General features: G+C 35.7%; 1 protein-coding gene and 1 long non-coding RNA gene across 6 annotated transcripts; both read right to left on the minus strand.

The window, feature by feature from the left end:
- Positions 1-2,973: 2,973 nt before the first annotated feature.
- LOC145008205 (uncharacterized) lies at positions 2,974-14,597 on the minus strand. 5 transcript variants are annotated; one of them, XM_078966833.1, is made up of 14 exons: positions 14,504-14,597; positions 14,260-14,434; positions 14,104-14,185; positions 13,930-14,028; positions 13,768-13,824; positions 11,849-13,427; positions 11,644-11,729; positions 11,339-11,520; positions 9,788-11,021; positions 9,403-9,497; positions 4,497-4,589; positions 4,196-4,267; positions 4,037-4,117; positions 2,974-3,260 (listed from the first exon to the last, which is right to left on the minus strand). In XM_078966833.1, the coding sequence occupies exons 2-6, from the start codon at positions 14,340-14,342 to the stop codon at positions 13,302-13,304; spliced, it is 447 nt and encodes a 148-aa protein (XP_078822959.1). In that variant the 5' UTR covers positions 14,343-14,434; positions 14,504-14,597; the 3' UTR covers positions 2,974-3,260; positions 4,037-4,117; positions 4,196-4,267; positions 4,497-4,589; positions 9,403-9,497; positions 9,788-11,021; positions 11,339-11,520; positions 11,644-11,729; positions 11,849-13,301. The 5 variants fall into 5 exon arrangements, with proteins under 5 accessions (XP_078822959.1, XP_078822958.1, XP_078822957.1 ...); XM_078966832.1 differs by having other exon boundaries at positions 4,196-4,342; positions 4,488-4,589; XM_078966831.1 differs by having other exon boundaries at positions 4,196-4,342; positions 4,437-4,589.
- A 677-nt stretch (positions 14,598-15,274) lies between these two features.
- Positions 15,275-18,078, minus strand: LOC145013119 (uncharacterized). Its single transcript, XR_013664840.1, has 9 exons — positions 17,982-18,078; positions 17,776-17,861; positions 17,449-17,638; positions 17,184-17,257; positions 16,902-16,973; positions 16,743-16,823; positions 16,579-16,614; positions 16,294-16,500; positions 15,275-15,323 (listed from the first exon to the last, which is right to left on the minus strand). It is a non-coding gene; the product is annotated as an uncharacterized LOC145013119 (long non-coding RNA).
- Positions 18,079-18,540: the final 462 nt, after the last annotated feature.

Below are 18,540 nucleotides of genomic sequence, written 5' to 3' on the forward strand. Positions count from 1 at the left end.
TTATCATGCTTGGGGAGGCCAGATCTATGAATGTATGGAACAGATCTGACCTCAGGAGCGAGTTTGAGTTGTTGCATGGCATGGACTCGCCGAGTCCGAAGAACAGACTCGACGAGTAGCATGAAGATTGCCCAACACCACTCAGCGAGTGGTCTTGCCGAGTTAAGGGATTGACTTAGTGAGTCAGGGAGAGTCAGAGTGAGTTGACAGGTGGACTGAGTTAAGCTGGGACTCGCCGAGTTGTTCTTGAGACTCGGCGAGTTGAGTCGTGGAGGCCCCACAACTCATGCCAGATGGAACTCGTCGAGCTAGGAGAATACTCATCGTGTCAAGTGAGGATCCCAGGGAAATCAGTGTATGCGCATAGACTTGCCGAGTCGCTATAGTGCACTCGCCGAGTCCGGTCAAAGTTGACCGTTGACCATTGACCAGTGTTGACCTATGTTGACTTGATAAGGGATAGTCAACCTTAGTTGTGAAGTGTTATTTAGAGATGTATTGTGTTATAGGAGGATTATAGATCGGGAGATCGAGCACGAGTGATTTCAGGGACTTGAGAGTTACCGAGATACGCGAGGTGAGTCTTCTCACTATACATACCTTGAGTAGGTGACTAGAGTTATGTGATACAATGCTTGTATGCTATATTTGTGTTATGTGTTGCGCTGCATTATTCTTTGTGATTTATGTTGTGCATGTTTACAGAGTTAGAACCTGAGGGTTCACAGAGTTTGGGTGCACGGACCCACAGAGTTATAGGGTCGAGTGGCTAATATGTGTTATATGTGGTATTTTGGGGAACTCACTAAGCTTTGTGCTTACAGTGTTTGGTGTTATTGTTTCAGATACTAGTGATGACCGCGGGAAGGCGTCGGCTTGATCTGTACACACACATGGGATTTATGATTTTCAGATCTTGGGATTTTTTGTATTACTTGAATTGAATTTCAAACATGGTTTTTTTATGAATATTAAGTGAATTATGTTTTTATAAAATTCGAAGAAAACTGTCTTGAAATTTACGATGTTACAAGTTGGTATTAGAGCCTTGGTTTGAGGGATTCGGGTACACCTTCGGGAGTATTTGAACTCAAACTGAGGATTTGGAAAATATTTTCAAAAAGAAAACCAAATTTTCAAAAAAGTAAAAGATTTCTAGAGAAATTCAGAGGAGAAACGTGTGTACGATCAGTCAGCGCCTGAACGGTGATTTCCCAAAATACTCTTATATTATATGTTTATGAGATTGTTATGATGTATTCTCTTGCTAAAGTAGGCTAGGTATTCCTATTAGGACTAGAGTGCCCTGATTTGTGATGTCTTAGCCTAGGGAGAGGTGAGCTGCTATGAGATGCTTGAGAGAGAATAGGTAGCACCGAGGAGCTTATGAGAGATATGTTAGAAAGTGATATAGTACTTGGAAATTGGGATTCGAAGTGGAGGATTTGGGGTGTATACTGAAACGGTGTGGACAGTAGTATTGGGCCCGTACTACTGAAAGCATCGGGGTGGTGTACGGTCCAAGTAAGAATCTTCGGAATACCAAGGATCAAGGAGGGATGAGTGTCGAGTGTGAGTATACTCGAATGGATTCTAATTTATCATATGTTGTATTTCAGAGATTGATCATGGTGAGGACACGTCATATGCCAGAGGGCGTTGGGGCTAGCGATGAGGAGATCCGTCGGATCATTCACGAGGAGGTGGCTGCGGCCATCAGGGCAGAGATACCAGAGATGTTCGGGTCTATTAAGACCACGCTGATTGAGACTTTCGACGAGCGTTATGCTGCTCTTTCTGAGGCTGGTGTTGCGGCGGCTACCGCAGCTGTTGCTGCTGCGAGGCTGCAGGGTGGTGATGCGTTGGTGTTCCGGGAGTTCGGCAACACGAAACCAACAGAGTTTGATGGGACCCAGGACCCGGTGACGGCTATGAGATGGATTTCTGAAATGGAGGGGTGTTTCATCACTTGCTCATCTCCTGAGCATTTGAGAGTACGGTTCGCGCTGAACCAGCTTCGCTTGGGAGCGAAGGACTGGTGGAAGTTTGTAACAACGCACTTTTCGCCTGCTCAAAGGGAAACATCTTCGAACTACTGCTCCAACATCCATGGTATGCAGATGGCATATAACTTTATCATAAGCATGAAATATATTATTCTGAAATATACTTACTAACTCGATGCGGTACCATAACAATAAAATCATAAGCAGAAGCTGAAATGAAATACATACCAATGGTCTATTGCGGCTCAATCTTGACTTCCTACGTAACCATGGGAGACGGAACTTGAACTACCCCTCCCAGCTGGAGTATCTGTAATGAAACCGGAGCTGCCTTAACCCTTATGCGGGGGCAATTCGCTCTGATGTGTCCAGGCTGATGACAACGATGTCACAACTCTTCCTCCAATGTGCATTCTTGACGCTTGTGACCCTTCCGCCCGCACCTTCCGCACTTAGATCTGCTACGAACATCTTTCTGTACCACTTCGCCCTTTGGGTTTTTGACTCCTGCTACAGTCGAACTCAACTGCTCGGTTGGTTGGCTCAAACCATGTTCCCGCTTCCTCTTTCCAAGGTGCACATCTAACCCAATCTCTTGCTTCCGAGTTACCCCGACTACCCCACCAACGACCTGCATAGTCGCTGTCTGATGCTGAAACCTAGCGGTTACCCTGCCAGTAACAAGCTCAATAATATCGAGTAACTCCTCGTGGACGGCCCGCGAAACCTCCACAGCAATCCAATCCTGAAGTGAACTCTCCTAGAGACAAGGTGCATAACCCACCTCCGATCCCCGATGACAAGAGCTGATAATAGGACACTCCCTTTCGAGGGATCCCGAAGATCCATAAACATTGGCATATAAAACTAGTCTTTTATTAAGTTGATTTTTAGTATTACATACACATGTCTTAAAAAAATGAGGATTTTCTTTAATAAATGCAGAAATGGACCAAAATACCCCTTAAAAGTGGAATTGCAACAAATCATTAAAACAACAAAGAATATCCTTTCCCCTGCCAATCTTGGACTCAATGCTGAAGACAAGCTTCATATTAGGTATTGCAATTAAATGTAAACAAACAAAAAGACCATAATACCCTTTTTTGTTATTTTCAAAAGAAAAAAAAAGAACATGCATTGGCTTCCATCTCCCCCTTGTAAAAATATTCCTTCTGGTGTGACTTGCTTAAGATCTTGTTTGTATTTAGACAAACCAAAGTCTTCAAGATCTGGATACATGCTTCTGTCAAGCTGCATCAAATTCAGAATCATGTATTCAACCACTAAAAACACAATATGGAACTTCAAAATAAAAACACAACACAAAATTGATTTATTTATTATAGCATCTTACTTCTATTTATTCGTATAACAATGTCATGTAAAGACAAAACACCTTTCACTATTATATGAAGAAAATAACTGGAGGTATAATACTATAACTAGGTAGATTCATCAAAGTATGATGCCTTAATATGAAGAAGATTGAAAGTATAAGGAAATAAAAGTAAGAGGCTATTTTTAATTTTGGTGGCCAGATTTTGGGTATGATCAACTACCCCTTGTCTGTCATACCCGACAACACCAAACTGTTGGTACAAAAAAATATGAAATTTTGTATAATATTTCAAGATTAAAAAGAAAGAAATTGGTGGGAAATAGATATAATACTTCTTAACCCACCATTTGCCAAAAAAAAAAAAAAAAACACAATGAGATATATAGGCTGACAATAAGAACATTTTGTTTAACTGTAGCAAGAAACTCCTCCACTATAAAAGTAAAAAGAATCTGTTAGTACTTATAATCTCCATTTTTGTAACCATATTCCATAAATTTCAGTTAGTAAAAATAAAAGCATTTACATAAATTTCAGGATGATCAAAGGATCCATGGTGTCTGAAAATGATACACATACACACATGTTGGTACAAAGAGAAGCTAAATAATTAATTTTAAAATGATAAAATTTAAAGTATTAGAACTGTATGTAAATTTGAGACAGTATAATTAGGTGAAAAACTTACACAGATGGGTATAGCTTCAATAGGTGATGGGTCTATGCATCAGCAATAACCTGCTCCTTTGTCACCTACAGCTTACACTCACTGCATGGGTAAATTAGCTAGTAAATAAGTTACTTAACATGAAAGCATTGTAACATGTAAACAGATAAATTTATATACCTCAACATTTGGTTGTCGAACATCTGATTGATGCATACAACATTTGCAATTAATTTGAAGCTCTATTATAGTCTGTAGGGTTCAAGTGAAAAATCAGTTTCTTGTCTACAAGCTAAATGAAACAGAGCTTCAACTTTTCCGTATCATCTAAATAACAAACAATGAGATTCAGCACCAGTGAGAACATCTCACATATAATAATAATAAAAAAAAGGATACACTATTTGATCAAAAGAAAGACCTTGTGTTCTTTATTCTTGGAATCTTGGAAAAATACATAAATTTATCATACCCATCATACCATATACTCTGTTATATAATCATGGGGCACTGCAGAATACAATAGGTTGAACTCAATTCCCCCATGTATTCCAAAAATTTCATGTTGTCCTTCCTGAATGAAAATACAGTGATTAAGTAAAAAAGAAGCAGAAGTGTTGTCAAGATGTGATTAAGTAGGAAAAAAAACCATTATCATGAAATTTGAGTTTCTTACTCCATGATATGATCTGGTTGGACCTTTCATATATGCATGCCAAAGGAAGATAAGAAATATATATATTATATATAAGTAAAATAAGCATGTGCATTATTAGAAGAAACAATTGACATTTACTTACAAATCCGATGGATAGGACTTAATTTCAAGACTTCCACCAGCAACATTGGCAATCAGGTTTCCATGGGAAAGTACAACTATTAGACTAGGATATATATATATATATATATATATATATATATATATATATATATATATATATATATATATTATATTTTGAATATATTTGGAGATAAGGCATGTATATCAGGTCCTAAAATAAAGGATCTCAAATTGTACCTTATATATATCATCAACCAACACAGAAACGGGACAGAATCTTTTGATACGCTTTTATGGTATCAGAGCGCTCTCCTTGATTTACCCTAATTCTGCCGCTAGTCCTCCTTCTCCCCTGTGATCGGATTTCTTCTTCTTTCCTTTCAACGATCGCAACCTTCAATCAACTACTATGGATAAGCTACATCCAGCAATCACAGTGACAAACATCCACAACGTCATCCCTGTAAAACTTGAGATGGAGAACAGTCAATACTCGTCATGGGCTGAACTTTTCAAAATCCATTGCCGAGCATTCGAGGTGCTTGACCACATCATCCCTCACACCATACAGCCTTCCTCTTCAAGTACAGAAAAAGCAACAGATAAAGAAGCTGACAAAGACAAAACCAAAGCAACCACTGATCAACTCTAGAATCGTGTGGATGCCATTGTGTTGCAATGGATTTACAGCACAATTTCTCATGACCTTCTGCACACCATTCTTCAACCTGACTCAACAGCAACCCAAGCTTGGGATTCTCTAGCCAACATCTTTCAGGATAACCGCAATACCCGTGCGATCTATCTTGAACAACAATTTAACAATACCCGGCTTGACAGTTTCTCCAATATCACCTCATACTACCAGACACTAAAAATTCTCTCTGATCAGCTTGCAAACATTGGCTCTCCTATCTCAAGTCAGCGACTAGTCTTACAACTTATCTCTGGACTTAATTCTGAATATGATGGGGTTGCCATGCTTCTCCAACAGACGATGCCTCTCCCAGACTTCTATCAAGCAAGGTCTAAACTAATATTGGAAGAGACACGCAAAGCAAATCAGCAACAACCTGCCACTGCTCTCCATACCACCACCTCTCAGATTACAGCCGCCTTACCATCCCCCTCTCCCTCTGAACCATCTCCTCAACCTGATGCCCCTCCCTACTCAACAGGGCATGGCAGCGGTCAAACACGGGGCCGTCGACGTGGTCGTGGGACTCGTGGACCACATCAACCCAGGTATTATTCTCAGCAGCAACAACCTTGGTGAAATACTTTTCAACAACAGCCGATGTGGGGTTGGTCACCACCAACATGGGCAATTCCTCCATGCCCTTATCCGAACAGTCCTCGTCCTTCAGCTCCAAGACAACAGATGGGTGCCCCAGGAATTCTAGGACCGAGACCACCCCAGTCAAACTATGCAGCATCTGAGATCGGTTATGCTCCAACAGATATCGATCAAGCATTGCACACTATGTCGCTTAACCCACCGGACAACAATTGGTACCTTGATTCTGGCGCCACATCCCACATGACGAACACACAAGGTAATCTCCCGTCTTCTTTCAACAAGTCTCATTTAAAACATATTATTGTTGGTAATGGCTTCCAAATCCCAATCCAAGGTACTGGTCATTCCACCTTACCAACTCCTTTCCCTCCTCTTCAACTAAATCACATTCTTTATGCTCCTAACCTAATTACCAATTTACTTTCTGTTAGGCGTTTAACAACTAACAACAACATATCTATTGAGTTTGATCGTTTCGTTTTCTTGTAAGGGATTTTCAGACCCGGATACCTATAATTCGATGTAACAGCACCGGATATATATAGGGATGAGCATAGGCGGGTACCCGTCTCATTTGGCGAGAACCGGAACCGGAACCGGCGGTTCCTAAAAAGTTAGAACCGGAACCGGAACCGGTCTAGGCGGTTCTTAAATTTTTGGATCCAGTCCCGGAACCGGCGGTTCCGGTTCCGGGAGCGGGTAACCCGGTTACATTAACTTGTTTAACTTTTTTCGATAAAACCGCAATTTAGTTCGATCCACATCGAATCAATTCGGACCAAAAAAGGACATAATATATTCTAAACCGGTCTAAGTAACACACACATATTTATATGAAATACCAATATATATATATATATATATATATATATATATATATATAAACCGGTTTCGGCGGGTACCCAGCGGGTAGCGGTTCCAAAAAAAAGAGAATTGGAACCAGAACCGCTTAAGGCAGTTCCATAACTTTAGGAACCGGAACCGGAACCGCTTAAGGCAGTTCCAGTTCCAGAACCGACAGTTCCAAGGCGGTTCCGGTTCCAAAAGCGGGTACCCGGTTCCGATGCTCATCCCTAGATATATAGATGCCTTATCTCCAAATATATATATATGTTCAACTTTGGTAGACTTGAAAAAAAACATTAGTGAATAAGAAATAGAAACCTTTGGTGTCCACTTGTAACAACATCATCTGGTTTTGGTGGATGAAAACAGAAGGGTGAATGGTTGTTACTTCCCTAAAAACCACCAATTCATATGGCAAATACATCGGTATGAAAAAATTAAAAACTCAAATAATAATAAAAAAACTCTTGTTATTGGAGGTAAATGTTTAAGTCTGTTATTACGATAACAAGACAGAATTTGCAAAAAGTTCAGCAAAGCCAAACACACTACATTATGATTCAACAAAAAGGATTTGAAGTTACCTGAGTAATAAGTTTTGAAAATGATACAGCATCTTTTGGGTCTAGTTTCACTAGTGTGATTGGGGCTAAATGCAAGACCAGGTTCTCAGAACATCCCACGTATACAAAAAACAGGATAAAAAGATAGGGGCAAAATAGTCATATTTCACTTGGACTTCACTGGCATTTTGCAACACCATCAGTCCCTACCAGGGACAAACCTTGCAACAAAACGATACTTTTATCAACCTCTCGTGCAACAAACGAAATATCTAGATGAAAACCATAACTTTTGAGATATATCACAAGGATAAAATTGTAATTTACTCTATAAATAATAATAATGGCATGTTACCTGGCAATAACCAAGATCAAAGTTGTAGAACTAGGCCTGGCAATGGAGCGGGTTTTGACCCTGATCCGATCCAAACCCTTAAAATTATATGGGTTTGGAGTATAGTTTTTGATCCGTTTACCCGTTAACGACCCGTACCCGCTAACTCTTTTATTAAAAGGGTCAGGTATGGATCAGCACTGATCCGCTCCGTTTATAACCCGCCCCATATAAATTTTAGAAATATAAATTTATATTTTATATTGCTTTACATTAAATTCCAATCAGAAATCCAAAGATTAAAGGCCAAAAAGCCTGCACATTCATTCATTATAATCAAATCCATGTAATTTAAATGGAAGAATGAGAAGCAATGGACTTTAAAAACTTTACATGTAACTAACAGGATGATCAACGGATCCATGGTGTCTGAAAAGGATACACATACACACATGTTGGGACAAAGAGAAGCTAAATAATTAATTTTAAAATGATAAAATTTAAAGTCTTAGAACTGTATGTAAGTTTGACACAGTATAATTAGGTGGAAAACAAGGTTCTTATCAGAGACACACTTCGTGAGATCACACACGTGGAAGGTATCGAGAAATTTGTTGATTTCTTGAGGTAACTTGAGTTTGTAAGCTATCGGACCAACTTTTCCCACGATCTCCAGGGGTTTAGTTTTCCAAATATAATGACACTTTTACATGGTGAAAGTGTCATTATACTAAACTACACAGAAATTAGAGATACCTAACTGGCTATGCTAACGTGAGACGCAAACCCCTGGAAATCAAAGAGGAGACATCTATGTCCATACAAGACCTGAAGAGTTTTTTTTTTTTTTTTTCCAACAAACAAGCAGCCTTTATGCTAACGTGATAACTATTGCTGTATAAAAACTCTACTAGCAGTAAGTGGGCATACCATGCATCATCGATGCATATCAAACAAACACGAAGCATGTCTTCTAAATTTTGTATCATCCTTCAACCCTGTCTATCCGTTTGTGAATAAAATGTTGTACTCATGTCTAGTTTGGGTTCCTAGGGACCTCTGCAACAATTTCCAAGATCTAGAAGTGAATCTGTTATCTCGATCTGAGATAATAGATATTGGCACACCGTGTAGTCTGCCTATTTCCTTAAGATGGGTCCTGGTAAGTTTCTCTATTTTTTTATTTTATATGATGGTTAGGAAATAGGCAGACTTGGTCAAACGGTCAACCACTACCCAAATAGTATCATAATCGATCGAAGTTTTTGGCAACTTCATTATGAAATCAATGGCTATTTGTTCCCATTTCCATTATGGAATCAATGGTTACCCTCATAGAACTACAATGACCTGTCATGTCCTTACGTTAAAAACAAAAACAAAATACTTAAATAAAAAAGCAAATTTTCAAATAATTTGAAATGTATGGTCATTTGCATACCACATCTTTCTCGATCAAACCCTTCCTTTCTCTAATTTTTGTAAACCTATACTCTACAACATGAAATTGCAATAAACATAATATGTAGGTGATGGAAGTTGGAGGGTAAAATGGTCATTTACCTGCCAATGGTTTTTTTATAGTCATGTACTCTAAGATACCACCCCTCTGTGTATGTTGAATCTTATGAATAAGATCCCATTAAAAATGCCCAAACCTGGAATTACATGTCATTAACAGATTTAGTTAAAATTAGCCAAAAGGGTAAATACGTAAATTTTACCAAAGCATAAAAAACTTGGAATTACATGTCATTAACAGAAGTGTTGTCAAGATGTGAATAAGTAGGAAAAAAAATCATTATCATGAAATTTGAGTTTCTTACTCCATGATATGATCTGGTTGGACCTTTCATATATGCATGCAGAAGGAAGATAAGAAGTATATATTATATATAAGTAAAATAAGCATGTGCATTATTAGAAGAATCAATTGACATTTACTTACAAATCCGATGGATAGGACTTAATTTCAAGACTTCCACCAGCAACATTGGCAATCAGGTTTCCATGGGAAAGTACAACTTCAGGGCCAGACTTACATAGAATGAAACTAAGCCCCCAAATCAAAGGGCACCACATAACCCAAATTTCAATTAGGGGATCTCGATCCGGATTCTCCATTCGCGCACATCAGCAGAACCGCATAAACCATTATCCACGGAAGCCATTCTCTGTCCTCTGATTTCATTCTCCATTCTCCTTAAGCCGCAAAAACCACTACCTGTTTGATTCTCTGATTCTTCTTCCTGGCTCTTATCGATTATTGATTATTGAAAAATCAAAAAAAAAGATTGTTGATTATTCATTCTGAAAGTCTATCAAGTTTCAAGAACTCAACTGATTTGGTGATTCATGAATCTTGAAAGGCATGTTCTTCCTTTGATTCTCTATTTCTCTATAACCGATAACTGTCCATTGTTGATTATCTATGATTGTGAATTTTGTGTCTTGTGATAATCTGATAATCTATGATAAATTTTGTTATTTTGATGAAGTTAAATCTATTTGATGTGGAAATCTGTTTTGATATAGAAGCACCCGATAATTAAAAAGTCTTAATTTCTACCTTTCCATTGTCACTATTTCTCAAAACATGCTTGTCTTTTTGTAAAGTATATAACGTCTTTAATGTACTTTGGTATGAATATTGCAATATAAAACCAAATACTAACCTTTGGAAACTGGGACTTATCATTTATGGAATTCCAACATGACCATAATAACAAAAAGTAAACAAGCTTATGGCAACTGGAAACCCATTCTACTTCCAGAGTTTCCCTTTCTCATGGAATCCAATTCCATCAAAAGCACCAGCTCAAGATATAGCCAAGAACAGAATCACTGATGCAATTACCCAACCAGCAAAAAAACATATGCCAACACCCCTTAATTTTCTTAGCCAGGTTATAGGCAATACCACAAGAGCAGTCACCAAAACAAACCCTTTTCCATCCAATTTTCATTCCAAAAATATCAAAACTTTCCTCTGGAAATGTGTAAATTTTCACCTTCCGTAATTAATTAAAAACTCAACTGCCACCAAGAAAAGCTCGAGGCACATGAAGGTTGAAATAATTGCCCTCCCTTTTCTCCCAAATGCCACTTTGCCTATGTTAGGGTATGTTTTGATGACAACGGGGTCTGAATCCAGGCATACGGGATAGAAAGTATTCCGACACCTATATAACGAACAAGATGATGTTTGTTAGCTGGGTAATATGAGATCATGCATAAAGTATCTAAAAAGGCTAAAAAAGTTAACGTTATGTCTTATATGTATTCACAAAAAGACATGTACATAATAATAATAAAAAAAAAATTCTAACTCCTCTATTTAAAAACCTTTTTAGATTGTTATTGCCGCTCCCAAGCCCGACTAAAAGAGGAGGGCTTATAACATTAAGTATAGTAAATACCAAAGGGCCCCAAATTTGCAAAAAGTTCAGCAAAGCCAAACACACTACATTATGATTCAACAAAAAGGATTTGAAGTTACCTGAGTAATAAGTTTTGGAAATGATACAACATCTTTTGGGTTTAGTTTCACTAGTGTAATTGGAGCTAAATGCAAGTCCAGGTTCTCAGAGCATCCCACATATACAAAAAAAGACAGGGGCAAAATAGTCATATTTCACTTGGACTTCACTGGCATTTTGCAACACCATCCCAGGGACAAACCTTGCAACAAAACGATACTTTTATCAACCTCTTGTGCAACAAACGAAATATCTTAGATGAAAACCATAACTTTTGAGATATATCACAAGCACAAAATTGTAATTTACTATAGTGGCATGTTACCTGACAATAACCAAGATCGAAGTTGTAGAACAAGTCAAGAATATATCATCACCTTAATAGAGCGACAATTACCTGTCAGTCCTTACCTTAAAAACAATAACAAAATACTCAAATAAGAAAACCGCATTTCAAATAACTTGAAAAGAATTTGCAATAAAAATAATATGTGGGTTATAGAAGTTGGAAGGGCAAAATAGCCATTTACCTGCTTAATAGTCATATACTCTGATGTTTTAATTAACTGAGACAAGATAAATAGCTTGTGTATTGAGTGTATATTGAGGATTCTTCTCAAAGAGAAGACCCATCTTTTTTCCCTAAAAAACTCTCTAAACTGTCAAATTAGTAGTGTAGTTTGTGAGGGTAGAAGAGTAAAGTTAGTTGCCACTTTTTGAATTGGATCAGAATCGAATGGAAACAGAAGCAGTCGTTTTGTTTGAAGTAGTCGTGCATTAAGTTGCCCTATCAAAACAAAATTAGACATGTTAGAAACCGCAGCTAAGAAATGGAATAGCGGATACCGACAGAGTCGGGATTCGAGATTCCATTTCATGACGTATTTGGTTGACAGACAATTGGGACATAATTCAGTTCTGTTGGATTTTCTTGAAATTCCATTTTTAGTAATCGCTTCGCAGCCAAGAATTGGAATTGTGGATTCCAAGGGAATTGGAATTCGAGATTCCATTCAATGTTGCATTTGGTTGAAAATTTGGACAGAATCAACTCTGTCAAATTCCTTTAAATTTATAAATTGAAAAAAAAAACACCAGAAAGCTTGTGATTCATCTTTCATGATGAATAATGATATTGGAGAGAGATCACTCAAGCACTGTGAGAAAAAAAATAGTTTCTTACAAACATTAGCAAAATATTGTGTATAATAAAAAAACCACAAATAATTAACAATTTAAATTTAGTTTTTTTGCAATGTTCGTCCCTTGCACTAATGGTGTTAAAAAAGGTTTTAAAGAAATATGACTGATTAGTTTTAAGTAAAATGACTTTTTTGCCCTTATCTTCATCTTCTCAATCTCCTTTAGTTTTCTGTTTTTTTCTTCAGTTTGTTGGTACCCTGGATCTTAATTTAGTTTTGGTTTTAGTTTAATTTTTGGGTTTTGGTTTGTTTAGAATTTAAGATGAAGATTTGAGGAATTTTAGGTTTAGAGGATGAAGGAGAAAAAGAGGGGGACAAAATAGTCATTTCACTTGGACTTCACAAACATTTTGCAATACTATCAATACCAGGGACAAACCTTGCAACAAAACTTCTATACTTTTATCTGGATGAAGATAATAACTTTTGAGATATATCACAAGGAAGAAATTGTAATTTACTCTATAAATAATAATAATAATAATGGCATGTTACTTGGCAATAACCAAGATCAAAGTTGTAGAACAAATAAGTCATCAATATATCATGCACAATGCATACATTTGGATTATCATCGCCCTCATAGAAAGGCAATGAGATGTCAAGTCCTTACCTTAAAAACAAAAATAAAATACTTAAATAAAAAACCACATTTTAAATAATTTTAAATGAAAATGTATGGTTATTTTCATACCTTATCTTTCTCGATCAAACCCTCCCTTTCTCTAATTTTTGTAAACCTTTTAGTCTGTTTCGGAGAAATACTGAAATTGCAATAAATCTAATAAGTGGTTGATAGAAGTTTGAGGGCAAAATAGTCATTAACCTCCCAATTGTTTTTGACACCATACTGCGTCTTTGCGTATGTTGAATTGTATGAATAAGATCCTACTAAAATTGCCCAAACCTGGAATTACATGTCGATAACAAATTTAGTTAAAATAAGCCAAAAGGGTAAATGTGTAAATTAGGAAAAAATTTCAAAGTACAATGTCTTGATAAAGAAAAAAGTTGAAAGTACAATAATGTAATAGAAAGAAAATGAAAACATGATGCTATAAAACGCTTATATAAAATGCACATGGATTTGATTCATGATCAAATGCAAGTGTGTTTCTCTTGCTCTGTCTGTATCACATGCAATTATGAACTTCATATATATATAAATATATATATATATATATATATATATATATATATATTCGATAGCCTAATCACAATAAAGTTGATATTTAAGGAGTGAAAACCTCTTTGTGGACTGAAACAAATTCTTTTAGAACCTCGGGATCCATTGCACCATTACTCTAACAAAAACGGATAAATCATTCATATATTCATTGATAATTGGAAAACAAAATTATCTTCTATTAAAGTATTAAGATAGGATCCAGTGACAAAAATTGCAATACCTGATCCCATTTATTGTACAGATCACCAGAAAGAATGAAATGAAATCCATATTTTCTTAACATAATTGGAACAAGCATCACAGCTGAATGAAGAGGTTCCTGCTAAAAACTGAAGTTATTTTAGAAAAATCCCAAATATAATAATTTTTTTCACAAAAGGGAATTGACTATTACCTCATAAGAGAAATGAAAGCAAACACCAACACCCTCTTTATCCACCAAAGGCCACACCATGAGGCATTGATGTCCTAATATGCTAAATAAAAGCACACCTTTTAAATAAATAAACAGAAATGACAAATATTTGTTGTAAGGAACTACCAGACATACTACATAAGTGCTGAAGGTGTTTTCCGTGCAATATTCAGTATCTTTTTTGATTGATTCAACATGAAGTATGCTAATCCCATCATTTCCTGCAGATAATCTGAAATGTATGGTCATTTGCATACCACATCTTTCTCGATCAAACCCTTCCTTTCTCTAATTTTTGTAAACCTATACTCTACAACATGAAATTGCAATAAATATAATATGTAGGTGATGGAAGTTGGAGGGTAAAATGGTCATTTACCTGCCAATGGTTTTTGATAGTCATCTACTCTACTAACATACCGCCTCTCTGTGTATGTTGAATCTTATGAATAAGATCCCATTAAAAATGCCCAAACCTGGAATTACATGTCATTAACAGATTTAGTTAAAATTAGCCAAAAAGTTAAATACATAAATTTTACCAAAATATAAAAAACTTGGTCACAAGGTTGTCACAAAAGAGTTGTAAAGTTGTTTTCCCAAGAAAAATTTGATCAGAAGAGGGTCCTGAAAGTTATTCACAACAATCAATGATCTCTGAAACAAAAAATGAGTTGTTATAAACAACAATAACTTCTAAATTTATTTACGGTTTATTTAATTTGATTGAACGTAGAAATGAAAGAGAAGAAGATGACAGGGGCAAAATGGTCATGTACAAATATTTAACATCGGTGTTGTTAAAGTTGGCAAAATGGTCCTTTTCATAAATTTAGCATATAGGTTGTTTGAAGTTGAGACCAAACATTATCAAACCAAGAAATGAGTACCATATTTTAAAAAAAGATTTTTTTTTTTTTTGCTCCTTCAGCATATATGATAATTCTGTTTTTAAGGAGAGATAGAACTTTGTTGAAACTTCATCACGCTCCTTGAAAATGGAAATGAAAGAGATGATGATGAAAGGGACAAAATGGTCATTTTCATAAATTTAACATCTACTTGACAACCCTGGTACCAAAAGCGTTATGAAACCATGAAATAAGGACCAAAATTGCAAAAAAAGACTCCTATTAGGACCTAAACCACCAACCTGACAATAAGAACATGTTGTTTAACTGTAGCAAGAAACTCCTCCACTGTAAAAGTAAAAAGAATCGGTTAGTACTTATAATCTCCATTTTTGTAACCATATTCCATAAATTCCAGTTAGTAAAAAGAAAAACATGCAAGGTCTAACAAACAGACCACAATTACATATGCACATGAATTTGACATTAATAACTTTTTAATTAAGTGAACTTTTCAACATAAAAAAATAGATTGAACTCTTTGCTAAAAGAAAGCAATTTTTATCAAGTCAATCATAGATATAGACACAAATCCATAAAATATAAAGATGTCATTATTATTCAGGTAGCACTTTATCAGTGCAGCACTTAATAAAAAAGAAAAAGAAAAAGAAAAAAAAAAGGTTATTTGCCTTATATCAGGAGCACTACACAGCCTGATTGATATAAGCTTTTTTCCAAAATCGGTTGGATATGCTAAATATCAAACCCATCAGATGTAACATATCAGGAAAAATTAAAGCCCAAAATTTACAAAAACATGGAAGAATCTGAGCAAAACCCTTAAAACATGGAGAAACGTAACAGAAATGAGTATACAGGTTCTAAAAGAGCATGCCAGGTGTCCCCAAATAGAAAAATCCTCCTCCTCTTCATAGAAGTATGGCAGTTTTAGCAATGCCATACAAATACAAAGCCATTTCACTTCTTAATTAGGTAAATCTTTTTAGGTCCCAAAAAGCAAAAAAAAAAAAATTGAAAGTTCGATGCTATAAATTAATGGGTAGATTATTTGAAGGATAATGTCACAATAAGAAAAAAAAAATCGAAGTACAATTTTATAATTGGGTAAATTTTTTGAAGCGTAATGTCCTAATAAAAAAAGATGAAAGTGCAATGCTATCCATAACTGCTGCAACTGAAAAAAGGTTAAAGGGTTTATATTTACGGATGGTTTCATAGAATTGTTATTTTTCCAGAAAATTGTACTTTATGAAAAAATCCAAGTCACAAATTGTATTACAGGAAATGCACTTACATAAAATTCCCAAGGATTTGGTTCATGATCATCCTGCAAATGTATGAACTTCACAATATATATTTGATACATTTAAATCATAAGAAAATTGATATTTATGGAGTGAGAAGCTCTTTGTGGACAAAAACAATTTTTTTTGGAATCTTTGGATCCATCATATTAGTTGATAGGAAGGATCCCTGTCATTTGAAGAAACAACCAAAAAGCCTGCACATTCATTCATTATAATCAAATCCATGTAATTTAAATGGAATAATGAGAAGCAATGGACTTTAAAAACCTTACATGTAACTAACAGGATGATCAAAGGATCCATGGTGTCTGAAAAGGATACACATACACACATGTTGGTACAAAGAGAAGCTAAACAATTAATTTTAAAATGATAAAATTTAAAGTATTAGAACTGTATGTAAGTTTGAGACAGTATAACTAGGTGAAAAACTTACACGGATGGGTATAGCTTCAATAGGTGATGGGCCTATGCATCAGCAATAACCTGCTCCTTTGTCACCTACAACTTACACTCACTGCATGGGTAAATTAGCTAGTAAACAAGTTACTTGACATGAAAGCATTGTAACATGTAAACAGATAAAGTTATACACCTCAACATTTGGTTGTCGAACATCTGATTGATGCATACAACATTTGCAATTAATTTGAAGCTCTATTATAGTCTGTAGGGTTCAAGTGAAAAATCAGTTTCTTGTCTACAAGCTAAATGAAACAGAGCTTCAACTTTTTCGTATCATCTAAATAACAAACAACGAGATTCAGAACCAGTGAGAGCATCCCACATATAATAAGAAATAGAAACCTTTGGGTAAGGAAAGGTTCAACTTTGGTATACTTGAAAAAAGAAACATTAGTGAATAAGAAATAGAAACCTTTGGTGTCCACTTGTAGCAACATCATCTGGTTTTGGTGGATGAAAACAGAAGGGTGATTGGTTGTTACTTCCCTAAAAACCACCAATTCATATGGCAAATACATCGGTATGAAAAGATTAAAAACTCAAATAATAATAAAAAACTCATGTTATTGGAGGTAAATGTTTGATTCTGTTATTACGATAACAAGACAGAATTTGCAAAAAGTTCAGCAAAGCCAAACACACTACATTATGATTCAACAAAAAGGATTTGAAGTTACCTGAGTAATAAGTTTTGGAAATGATACAACATCTTTTGGGTTTAGTTTCACTAGTGTGATTGGAGCTAAATGCAAGTCCAGGTTCTCAGAGCATCCCACATATACAAAAACAGACAGGGGCAAAATAGTCATATTTCACTTGGACTTCACTGGCATTTTGCAACACCATCAGTCCCTACCAGGGACAAACCTTGCAACAAAACGATACTTTTATCAACCTCTCGTGCAACAAACGAAATATCTAGATGAAAACCATAACTTTTGAGATATATCACAAGGACAAAATTGTAATTTACTCTATAAATAATAATAATAATGGCATGTTACCTGGCAATAACCAAGATCAAAGTTGTAGAACAAGTCAAGAATATATCATCACCTTAATAGAACGACAATTACATGTCAGTCCTTACCTAAAAAACAATAATAAAATACTCGAATAAGAAAACCGCATTTTAAATAACTTGAAAAGAATTTTGCAATAAACATAACATGTGGGTTATAGAAGTTGGAAGGGCAAAATAGTCATTTACCTGCCGCCATTGCTTTTTGATAGTCATATACTCTGATGTTTTAATTAACTGAGACAAGATATTGCCTCTGTGCGTATGTTGAACCGTATGAATAAGATCCCACTACCTGGAATTACATGTCATTAACAGATTTAGTTAAAATTAGTCGAAAGGGTAAATTCGTAAATTTTACCAAAAGTTTTTAGCTTCGTTCTAATTGGCTTTTGCCTTTTATTCACACACAAAACTTTTGCTTCCGCTCCAATGCATAGAGATACTACTAGTGGTCACAGCTTATCTTTTGTAATCAGTGTATAATTTCTATGTATCACATGCAATTATCAAATTCATATACGGATTTTATGCTTCAGATTAATCAGCAAAATATCTTTGCTATCACATGCTTTTCTTGTCAATATAACTCTAGTAAGCTGATTTATAGGCTAGAAATATGAGATTCAGGGTGATAAATATCTTGTGTATTGAGTATATATTGAGGATTCTTCTCAAAGAGAAGACCCATCTTTTTTCCCTAAAAAATTCTCTAAACTGTCAAATTAGTAGTGTAGTTTGTGAGGGT

The sequence above is a fragment of the Lactuca saligna genome, chromosome 8 (assembly GCF_052625555.1).
Source record: "Lactuca saligna cultivar CGN05327 chromosome 8, ASM5262555v1, whole genome shotgun sequence".
NCBI lineage: Eukaryota > Viridiplantae > Streptophyta > Magnoliopsida > Asterales > Asteraceae > Lactuca > Lactuca saligna.

Bases quoted from the DNA above. Each gene is read 5' to 3' on its own strand.
- LOC145008205 (XM_078966833.1), bottom strand. From the start codon at position 14,342: ATGATGGGATTAGCATACTTCATGTTGAATCAATCAAAAAAGATACTG. The intron at 14,029-14,103 runs GTAATAGTCAAT...AGTTTTTAGCAG, and splicing joins GCTTTCATTTCTCTTATGAG to GAACCTCTTCATTCAGCTGT. The intron at 13,428-13,767 runs GTTTTCACTCCT...ATGTAATTCCAG, and splicing joins TTGTTTCAGTCCACAAAGAG to GTTTGGGCAATTTTAGTAGG.